This window comes from Eublepharis macularius, chromosome 10 (assembly GCF_028583425.1).
Source record: "Eublepharis macularius isolate TG4126 chromosome 10, MPM_Emac_v1.0, whole genome shotgun sequence".
NCBI classification, from domain to species: Eukaryota; Metazoa; Chordata; class Lepidosauria; order Squamata; family Eublepharidae; genus Eublepharis; species Eublepharis macularius.
The window spans coordinates 5,795,433-5,806,627 of NC_072799.1; the positions used below are offsets into that span (position 1 = coordinate 5,795,433).

The 11,195-nt window shown below is 46.3% G+C and overlaps 1 protein-coding gene across 2 annotated transcripts in view; it reads left to right on the forward strand.

The window, feature by feature from the left end:
* DDRGK1 (DDRGK domain containing 1) overlaps positions 1-10,327 on the forward strand; it is a 39,556-nt gene extending 29,229 nt beyond the window's left edge. For both annotated transcript variants that reach the window (XM_054990539.1, XM_054990538.1), the window contains exons 7-9: positions 6,604-6,660; positions 8,266-8,314; positions 10,106-10,327. In XM_054990539.1, the coding sequence (XP_054846514.1) occupies positions 6,604-6,660; positions 8,266-8,314; positions 10,106-10,278 (279 nt within the window). In that variant the 3' untranslated portion in view covers positions 10,279-10,327. The remainder of the gene's footprint in view (positions 1-6,603; positions 6,661-8,265; positions 8,315-10,105) is intronic.
* The last annotated feature ends 868 nt before the right edge of the window (positions 10,328-11,195 follow it).

Sequence of the window (11,195 nt, forward strand, 5' to 3'; positions counted from 1 at the left end):
GGCAGGATAGAAATATTTAAAATAAAGTGCATAATAAATAAATGCAGTCAGTATAGCCACCACCTGTCCGTGAATCGCTGCCATGCCTAACGTGTAGAGGGGGTTTGGCAGGCCAGTTTTCGTGCAGCTCTGAACCTGTGTAGCTCCTTATGAATATGTTTCCTTTTTGCACAATCTGGGTTAGAATGTTGGGACTAAGATCCGGGAGACGGTGGAAATCCTCTCTCTCCCATGAAGCCTTCTGCTAACCTCTGGCCAGTCACACAGCCTCTAAGCCTAACCTAACATCCTGGGCCGTTGCAAGGGTAAAATGAGGACAAGAGACGAATCTGCTCTCCTGAGCTCCTTGGAGAAAGAAAGGGAGAACAGTGTACTAGACAGACAAAACACTTTGAAACGGTGTGGAAGTTTGCACGTCTTATTCCCTGCACTTTTGCAAAAAGCAGGAGATACTGCGCGGCCTTAAAATAAAGTGGAATTGCTCTGCCGGTTTGCCGAATCTTTAGATCTTCAAAAGCATCCTCTTCCCCGAGGTTTGAGTTCTGCTTTATGTGACCAGAATGTAAATCTATTAAACAATAGAGGGATTTTTTAAAAAAAGAAGAAGAAGAATTCACATAGCGACAAGGCAGGGACCAGCACGTTACCTCGATTCTTTTCAGTATCCGTGAATTCTCTTAAAAGCGCCCAAGAGAGATCTATTGTAGCAAATCTTTTAATGGCTGTGAGTGTTGTGATTGCAAAAACATGGAACTCTGCTAAGTCTCCAAAGCAGCTTGAAAGAGCTGAAAGGGGAGAAATTAATGGCTTGCTGCTGATTGTATAGTAGCTGGCTTAAGATTGTTTTTATTGTTGTATGTTAATATTTTGTAAGCTGTTGTGAAAGCCTTTTTTCGGTGGAGCTTGCGGGATATAAATTTAATAATAATAAATGAGGGAAGGCACCAGACTGAGAGACGATTGTTCAGATACATGGTCTCAATTTTCTTAATTATGGGAGTAATTTTTTCGGCTGGATTCCTGTTGGATGTAGCAATTATTTTCTACGTGTTGCTTCTTTCGAATGCTTAATATGAATTTTTAAAATGTGCCAGTGGGATGACCTGCAGTGTGCCCTAGCAAACAGATTACTGCCGTCAGTCTGGAAAGTTAGTTCCAAATCCACGCTCAGCCAGTAGCTCTCAGGGCGACCTTGAGCGCACGATGCTCTTCCACCCTTTTTGACTACCGTGTAAATGGTAATCCTAATGACCTGCCTTGCAAGGTAGGTGTGTAAAGATCCGAGACCACCAGTGTGAGCTAGCAGGTAGCATGTTGGACTTGAAGCAGGAGTACTCCTGTCTATGTATACTCGCCCATCAGGTTTTCAAGTTGCGTGCAGAAGGTCCCGGGTTCATTCCCAGTTCGGTGTAGTGGTTAAGAGCAGCAGGACTCCAATCTGGAGAGCCAGGTTTGATTCCCAGCTCCTCCACTTGAAGCCAGCTGAGTGACCTTGGGTCAGTCACAGCTTCTAGGAGCTCTCTCAGCCCCACCCAGCTCACAGGGTGTTTTGTTGTGGGGATAATAATGACACACTTTGTAAACTGCTCGGAGTGTCCTGAAGGGTGGTATATAAATCAAATGGTATTACTTATTATTATCATCTTCAGTTTAAAAGTATCAGGTGGTAGATGAGGGTGAAAGACCTCCACTGAAGACCCTGGAGAGCAGCTGCCAGTCTGAGTAGACAATACTTGCCTTGATAGACTGATGGTCCGATTCAGTGTAAGGCAGCTTCCTGTGTGTTTGTGTGAGATCTGGGTTCAAGTTACTGCTCAGCAGCCACACGCAACTGAGTCCAGTCCCTTTCCCAGCCTAGCCCATCCACACAGGGTTGTTGTAAGGATAAAGAGATAACAGCCATTTATGCCATCGGGATCTCCTTACAGCAGAAGGGGCTGGGTACAAATAGAGTCGATAGAGGGACCGCTTTGTCTCTGGGGAGGTGCTCCGTTGTAGAGCCCATGCTTTGCCTGCAGCAGGCTCCCAGTTAAGTCCTGCAGCTAAAGTATTTCGGATAGGGCAGGCGTTGGCGAAGACCTGTCACCGCCCAAGACCCCCAGAGGAGATAGCACTCAGCTACAGCAAACTGTGGCCTTTGCCTGACATATGGGCTAGACCAGGGCTAGATGGCAGTCACATCCTTGGCATAGGATGGCAAGAGGCATCCGTGAACGCTTTGCATGTAATAAGTCCCAAGTTTGACCTCCAGTTAATGAACCTCAAGTAGCAGGTCTTGGGAAAGACCTTTCTCTGCCTGGGACTTCTCCAGTCTGAGCTAGGCGGACCATCCCATGGGGTTGCTTTCTCCGGTGGGGAGAACCTTGATCTCGGCAAACATGTTTACAGGCTGGAGGGTGAATGAATGCTTCACTTTTCCCTTGCCTGCTGATTTCTCCCCAGCAGCCTCTCCTTCCAGCCACCCCAAACCACTTTCCTGTTCTACAAGGGTCGCCTCCCAAACTCTGTTCTTGGCATTTCAAGGTAAAGGGCTGTAGCTCAGAGGTACAAGTGTTCAGAAGGTCCTAGGTTCAATCCCCAGCATTTCATTATGTGGTAGGATTGTGGATTGTGGTAGGCCCTGCTGACCTTGATAGTCCAAGGGTCTGAATCACAATAAGGCATTTTCATGCTAGGGAGCTTTGACTCTCAAAAAGCTCGTACCCTGGAAATCTAGGTGATCTTTAAGGTGCTACGGGACCCAGATCTTGCTCTTCTACTACAGATCAACAAGGCCACCCACCTGAAACTATCTGCATTTACCAGGTAACATCCTGTTAATTTGCTCCTTTTCCGAGGAAATTCTTTTTTTTCATGCACGTGCAAAGCACATACTACCTTCAAAAGGTCGCACCGACCTTTTGGCGCAGCTTCCAGTCTGCGTGCTCACCATCAGGTTTTCAAGCCTGGAAACGTGAATCACCCCATTTAGTGCATTTAAGAATCCCTCCCACTCTTGCCAGTCGGTAAGAGAAAACCTTGACCTCAGTGCCAATCTTTGCAAATCTTTTCTAAAGAGGATGGAAAAAATGAAACATAAAACAGTAAATGGTGTGTGTGTGTTGGGGTGTATGTGACTTTCACGTGAAATACTCGAAGCAGTTGTTTCTCGGGTAATTACCACAGCCAGTTTATTTTTTAAATTGTCTCCGTTCGTTGACCTTTCCTAGCCCAAGTCTGTGTCATAAAGCAGAGAGTCACATTTCACGGCTAAACACGCCTGAGGAAGCTTACAATAGAGCGTGCTCAGTAGCAGCAACTGAAGCCATTTTGTTGCCCTCGATTGATACCAGGTTTAACCACCCTGTAGAAATTATGGTGAAAATAAGTCAAGGTGATGGGAGAAGAGGCCGAGAGGCATGCAGCATGCTACTTTGCACCCAAAGAGTGCAAAGACCTGGAGACGGGGCGGGAACAAAATGGCTTATTCTGAAACACTGGCGGTGCTGCAATGGAGCTCCAGAACTGGGAAGACCGGCACGGGCTCAGTCTCTCCCTTTTCTTTCAGTCCGACAAGCTGTTTTTTTTGCTAAGTATGCAACAGCGCATGCAACAGTTAGGCCTTGCCTCGTGGAGACCACTCTGCAGTCTCCCCGGGCTGGGACTTGAATTTGCATCTGCTGTTGAGTATTGCGTCACGCTTTCCCCAGCGGGCTCCGTCCTGGCCAGGATAAAGGCTTTGCCTGCTGTGAGCTGATTGTCTTTCCTGTAGCGTCAGTTTCTTTTAAATGATTTGGTTCCTGAAATTACTGAAGCGGTTGCCAAATTTCTTGTGGAAGTTCGTAAATTTAAAGGTAATTTTAATGAGTAGTCTGTATGGATTTGTACCGTTGGAGTTTTTATACGTTATGGTTCGGATACCTTTCCAATCTTGTGATTGCTGTGATGCCAATAAAGGTTGATGGTGGTGATGATGATGGTGGTGATGATGATGATGCTGAGGGCTTTTTTTCAGGGGGAACACAGGGGACCAGAGTTCCGGAACCTCTTGAAAATGGTCACATGGCTGGTAGCCCCACCCCCTGATCTCCAGACAGAGGGGAGTTTAGATTGCCTTCCACGCCTCTGAGTGGCGCTGAGTGGCTGGTATGAATAGAGCAGCATCTCTTACTTCACTGTGTGGCAGAAGAATGGGGGGTTTGGGAAGCTGCTGTAGGCTGTGCTGAGCTTCCGGAGGATTCAGACCTTTCTCTAAGATAAACCTTGGCCACTTACTGGCCTTCTAACCACTAGGCCATGACCTCACGGAGAGATGCTATGATCCCTCTGTAAAGAGTGGGCTGAATCACAGGAGCTGAATCACAGGAGCATGCAGGTTGAGTACCTATTTGTCTCGAGGGCTTTGTTTTAGCTAAGATTAGGTCAAGCTCTTTTTTTTTATTGCCATTGCTTTGCCTCAAGAGCGAGTATTGTTATTTTGGCTATTCTCTTGAGCTCATAAATAGTTAAATAGTTATCTTTCCTGTGTCTTGAGTGTCTGCCTGCTGTGCACAAGGGCTTCCAGCTAAGAACCCTGAAACCGGTGAGTCTGGTATAAACAGGCGGGGCATACTACTCTGGGAGAGCTTTTGGGGTACTGCCCTGTGGGCCTGGTTCTGGTGCTGATAGCCACACGGTACCCCAAAAGCTCTCCCAGAGTAGTATGCCCCGCCTGTTTATACCAGACTTTTCTTAAGCCTGGGGGAGGAGCCGCCTAATCCAGGACAACCACCAGGTGCACTAAATTAGCCACTTATCCACTGTTGTAGACACCCTCTCTGCAGCATTTGGTGGGTAAGGAGACTGTGCGCGGGGAGGGTAACGTTATCTGGCGTTCCGGCCACCACCGTGTGTTGAGGAGTGCTTCCCCTGTGTGGTCATCATCGGGACGCAATGGTGTACTGTGCGGCTGGTAGCAGCAGAGTTTCTGGGAATGCCATGGGCACGGCTGGCTGTGTTGCTGCATTAGCGTCTCTGTTTCCACGGCTATTGGGCTTTTCGCTTTGCTCGGTGGAGCACATAGGGCCGTTGCAGCGTTATGCCAGCATTAATATTAGCAAGGCTGCTGCCTGGCAGAGCAATGCCACACGATCAGGCCTGCCTGTTGTTTTACCCGCCCCCCCCCGCCCCATACCCTTTTAAAAGAAGACGTGCAGAACCCTGGCAGTTCCAAGCTCTGAGAACTGGTTTTCATGGACTGGTTCTAGTTCCATATGTTCAGTCCATAATACTTAGTTCTCTAGCTTGACTGTATCTGACTTCATAACTAAGGGGCTTGTGGGGCTGAGTTTTATATAATGTGTGATTTTATTTCCTCGTACTGCCTTTTGAGAAGCTATTTCCACTCCTTGCTATAGAACTTAGACATAGGAATATATGTTTTATAGCCAGAATCTGGGCCAGGAATTTAGGATGACTAGTAGTCCTTCACACACACACGCACACACACCCAAGGCATATAAGAATAATAATCGCAAAAGCTGAAATTAAAAGAACACAGTCGGTGGGACTCATTGTCACATGATGTAATGAGCACCGTTAGCTTAGATAGCTCTAACGAAGAATCTGACTAATTTAAGGAGGATGATATATCAAGGGCCGAGTTTTCAAAACAGAACCTACTTCTACAAAAGCGGCATGTTTCTGAACAGCAGTTTCTGCGGGTGTACATTAAGTAAGAACCGTTGGCTCCCCGCTTTGCTTGTGGGCTTTCCCAAAGCATCTGCCCGGGCATCCTCTGAAACAGAATACTGGTTCGGGTGGGGCCGTGGTATTCTTACATGCTTATAAAGTGATCTAATCCTTTATATTAAAACCTGAAAATGTCAGCCTATGCTGTGGCAATACCCGGAGCCTAAAGTCCAAACCTTCTTAGAAAATTCTTTAGGTAATAGATGAGAAACAAAACTGAAATGATTTTATCTATAGCTGTACATCTCAAGTGTCCTTAACTGTCTCTGATTTCTGCCTGAATTGTCTTTGGTTACATTTGCAAAGCTTTGTATAAGCCAGGGCTCAGTCCCCAAATCCATTTTAAGCGATGGGCCCTTGACCCTAGAAAATATGTAGAAGTAATGCTCTATTGAGCTCCCGCCCCCCGCCACTTGCTACACCTCCCGAGATATAGGGGCAGGGCTCTCAAGTGCAAGAACAATAATAGCATTTCTATAGCCCATGCTCAAACTGCTTAACGTATACAATCTCAGTGATCCTCACACCAGCCCTGTAAGGCAGGCCTGGTATGATTATCCCCATATTGCAGTTGTGAGAGTGAAGGAGAGAGAGGATGGCCTTAATGGAAAACATCTGGTAAGTTGGTGGCTGAAGTACAGTTTGACTTGGGGCCTTTCCCAGCATATGTTCTTCCCCCCGGGTTTAAACAGTTTCCTTCCCAAAAGCTGTTGGGTTTCTAGGTGGTGTGAATATAAATGCCCGTTTACAGCAGATTTGAGAAGCCCCCTGCAGGCACACCAGTGCACACTTGGGATCAGCAGTTACACTGATAATTAAAACAGACAAGTCAGGGTGTTTCAGCCCCACAAAAATCTTCATTTTGGTTAGCCCGTTTCTTATCTCTTTCTACAGAGCATGAAAGTGGTTCTTTTGGAAGACCTGGCTTCTCACCTGGGATTAAGGACGCAGGTATATGTTTGCATGAGAGACTATGGCAGAATTGCACACGTTGTAGGCAACATGGGGACGCCACTGAAAACGGCTGTGTTTTGAGTCCTTCACTTCTGCACTCTAAGCCACGTGTTTGAACATGGCACTGTGTCACGGCGTCCTGTGCATTTCCTGTCAGCAACAGCCAGTGACGTGGGCAGACAACTGGACATCTCTCCCGCCCTTGGATACCAGCACATCTGGCAATGGTGGGGCCATGGCTCTGTACCTGCTTTGCATGCAGAAGGTCCCGGGTTCAGTCCCCGGCGTCTTCAGTAGGACTAGATCATAGGTGATACGGAAGTGGCAAGCTGGAAAGCAGGCAACAGGCAAAAGCAGACAGTTGGGCTCCTAAGCTTGGATCCTACGAACAAGTTCCATGTCTGCATGCAGGCTAGATATTCTCTGCCACAGAGCTTGCTCTTGCTCTGTCACTTCCATTTGGAGATCAGTGATTTTCATCAAGACTCATGCAAACAGAAGTGCTGGCACAAGGGGAAACTTACTTGGTGGTGGTGACTAGTGCCCATGGAACTTGTTCTTAGGATCCAAGCCAGTGTCTTTTATGTCGGGCCTGTCTCATCTAGAGTCCCCGTACTGCCTGCTGATGTCGGGCTGGTGTCACGCTCTTTTGGCTGCACTTAAAGATGTCTGGTTAGTTAACTGGTGGCTCCCAAGGTTCCCCATTCAATACATGGAATCCCAGATACCCATTGAAAAACATTTCTGGCATAGATCCAGAGGAGTTAGCTGTGTTAGTCTGTAGTTGCAAAATAGTAGAGTCCAGTAGCACCTTTAAGACCAACCAACTTATTTGTAGCATAAGCTTTCAAGACCCACAGCTCTCTTCATCAGATGCATCGTCAGCTTTCGAGACCCACAGCTCTTTGTCAGATGCATCGTTAGCTTTTGAGAACCACAGCTCTCCTCGTCAGATGCATTGTCAGCTTTCGAGAACCACAGCTCTCTTCGTCAGATGCATCTGAGAGAGCTGTGGTTCTCAAAAGCTGACGATGCATCTGATGAAGAGAGCTGTGGTTCTCAAAAGCTAACGATGCATCTGATGAAGAGAGCTATGGTTCTCGAAAGCTTATGCTACAAATAAGTTGGTTAGTCTTAATGGTGCTACTGGACTCTACTATTTCTGGCATAGGATCTCGGCTGACCTTTAGTATGTTCTTAATGTCCCTTAATTTGTTTATTTATTAATTAGATTTATATCCCACCCTTCCCCCAAGTGGGCTAAGGGCGGGTCACAGTATCATAAATATCAATAAATATAACAATCCATAAAACAATACAATATTATAAAATAAAGTATAAAAACAATAAACACAATCCACAAGGACCCTCCAAGATGCGGCTCTTACCCCACAATTTCAGTCACAAACTTGTGTGGGGCAGGTACAGTAGATCTGATTAAGATGGCAGAAGTGGAGCAGACCAGGCGAGAGACCCGCAGGATAGTCCGCCCGCTCCTCAAATGGACACTTGACAAGCCTCTTCGGAAATGCATGTGTTTTCTGAAAACGTTCTGGTGAACCTGCAAGACGTGCTGCTTACTGGATTTTTTTCTCTTAACAGGAAGCAATTAATAGAGTACAGGACCTGATGGCAGATGGAACACTAACAGGTACCAGTGAAAACATTACGGAGTTTGTTTGTCTGGTTTAGATGGAAGCAGATGTCTGTCTCACAGTAGTTGCACACCTGAACATTTTCTGTTGATTTCATGTTCAGTTTTAGGCAGCTGCTCTTCCAGCTTGCAGCCCTGAGGTGGTGAGATTTCAGCTATTTGTGTTTTTAAAAAAGTTGCAAATTGATTCAAAATAAATGGAAACGTAAAGAGCTGCTTTTGAGAAGACTCAAATGTGTTGGCTTTTGGCTGATCAGAGTTACAAGCTTCTGAAGGGGTAGAAGAGATGGACCGGACATGGAGAGTGAAACAGTAAAAGCGAGGTGGAAGGCAATGGGAAGAAAGAGGGCACCTGGTGGTACTTTGCCTTTGTGGTACTGATATGGTGACCAAAACGGTTGATTAGGACTAGAGATGGGCATGGACCGGAAAAAAACCGAACCATGTGGTTTGTGGTTTGTTAAATTTCACAAACCATGAACCACAGACTTCCATGAAACTGCCCCTGGTTCACGATCCGGTTTGTTTGGTTCGTAAAAACATCACATCTGGGTCAGGAAAATGTCACATCCGGGCCAGCAGAAGGTCACTTCCAGGTCAGCAGAAGGTCTGCAGGAAGTCCATCCCCTGTTGCCTAGGAAACTGATTGATTGGCACCTGGCTGTCTTCAGTCATGAACCAAAAAACGAACCAAACGAACCAGCCTAAAAGTTCATGGCGGTTCGTCAGAAAATGGGATCTGACAAACCGTGGTTCGCGAACCATGAACCGGCCTGGTTCATGCTTCATTTTGGTCCATATTTCAGTTCGTGCCTATCTCTAATTAGGACAACTGGTCCTTTTGCCCCGGAAACAGACGGCGGGTTGGAAAGGAAGCAAATTATGCTCCGGACATCAGTAGCTGGTAGTCAGACAGCAAGGAGAGCTCGATCCTTTATGCCTTCAAGAGTCTCTGCAAGAAAGCTGTACTAGGAATGAAGTAAATGAATAATTAAATGTCCTGTTTATGAACTTCCCAGAGGCATCTGGCCCGTGTTGAGAAGCAGGGTGCTAGTTTTGGTGGACCTTCAGCCAATCCAGCAGAGTTCTGTTCTTCAGAAGAGCTTCATTTCTTGGCCTCCCCTATGAGCATGTCTGTGGATATTTGCCCATCTGGGTTAACCAACTTTCAAGAAATATTGTAGTTTACATTCCTTATAGCTAATAGATATGTGTAGCAGAATCGCATGGTTCAGGTTTTTTTAAAAGGGACTGTATAGTTCATATTCCGAATGAAGGCAATCATGTTTGCTCTGCTTTTCCCATCAAACTGCCATGTGCCCAGGAAATCCGCTTGTCTGGTTTCTCGGGCATGGGTTTTGATTTTTTTTAAACTCCGAGGAGCATTCAGACAAGTTTCCTCTTCCGTCTGGGATAGGCTGACTCGTGATTCTGCTGCAGGTTTAGTTTGACTCTTAATTCGTTTATCTTTGGAGTTCATTAGCTCTCTTCCTGCTTGTAAGTGATGTTCTGTAGATACACTCATCCCAGAAAGTATCCTGACCCACACTGATAGAGTGAGCTGGAGAAATCTGCCAAGTAACAGCCCCGCTAATTAATTGGTGGACTTTTGAAATCACTTGTACCACCCTAACGGTGTCAGTTAATCAATTAAAGATTGCAATCCAGGAATTTATATTTGGTAAACTCTCCCAGACTTTAGGGAGACCAGTTAGAAGGCCTAGTTAGCTAATTAAAACCGTTATCTGCAGAGTCTAAAGTTTAATCCCATTTGGTCTGGTATTATAGGTGTTATAGATGACCGTGGCAAGTTCATCTACATCTCGCCAGAGGAGATGACAGCGGTGGCCGAGTTCATTCGCCGGAGGGGCCGTGTCTCCATTACGGAGCTGGCTCAGCAGAGCAATTCTCTCATCAACCTTCAGCCCGAGGCCAGAGCTATAGCTAAGGGAGCGGCCTAAGAAAGCCAGCTTCTCGGTTTTGGGAAAATAAACTGTGATGAAAAACCCAGTGAAGTCTCCACATGTTTTATAGCTCTCTAAAACATTTGGGTTTTTTTTTTTAAGTTGCAAGGAAGCATTCGCCATTTTTAAACAATTTCTAATGGATATAATATAAAGGACGCTTTGAAAAAGTCTTGTGGCTAAGGCATTTCTCTCTGGCAGCATCTTCCTGAACCTGCTGAAAGGGCTTTCTACTTTGGGACAGGAGTTATGAGCCCCTGTCACAGCACCTCATTTAGGCCGTTTTCACACTGCTTACCGGCCACGGAACATCGCTCCAAGCTCCTGGAACGACAGTGTCTTCCGAGCGAAATCGCGCCAGGAAGACGCTGTCGTTCCAGGAGCTTGGCACGATGTTCTGTGGCCAGTAAGCAGTGTGAAAACGGCCTTATATTCCATGATTAAAATTCATTCTGCTCCTTTCTATTCTCCTAGCCAGTCTAAACCTCCTTTGACTCATGCACACACCCCAGCAGCGGTTCACACGATTTTCTTAGCAAATAACTTAGTAAACAGGGGACAAGCTTTTCTAAGATGGCAGGAGAGGTGGGCTGGTCCCAGACCCAAGATACATAAATACTGGGACCACAAAATGAATGCAGAATGGCCACGGCAAACGGCAGCATTGAATGGCACATTTTGTTTCCACCCAATTAGGCCTACCCCATTTTTATTATACCCTTCTTTTCTTCCAGAAAGGAATTCAGGATGACATAGATGGAGGGGAGAGGTAGCTCTCTTTAAGGTACCTGCATTGTGTGGCTGAGGCCCATAGCCTGAGAGCCAAAACGGAGATGCCTGACGCATGGAGGACACACATTGGTTTCCTGCAAGATTCCACGGGAAGTGTAATGAGAAAGAACCTCTGCCAGGGA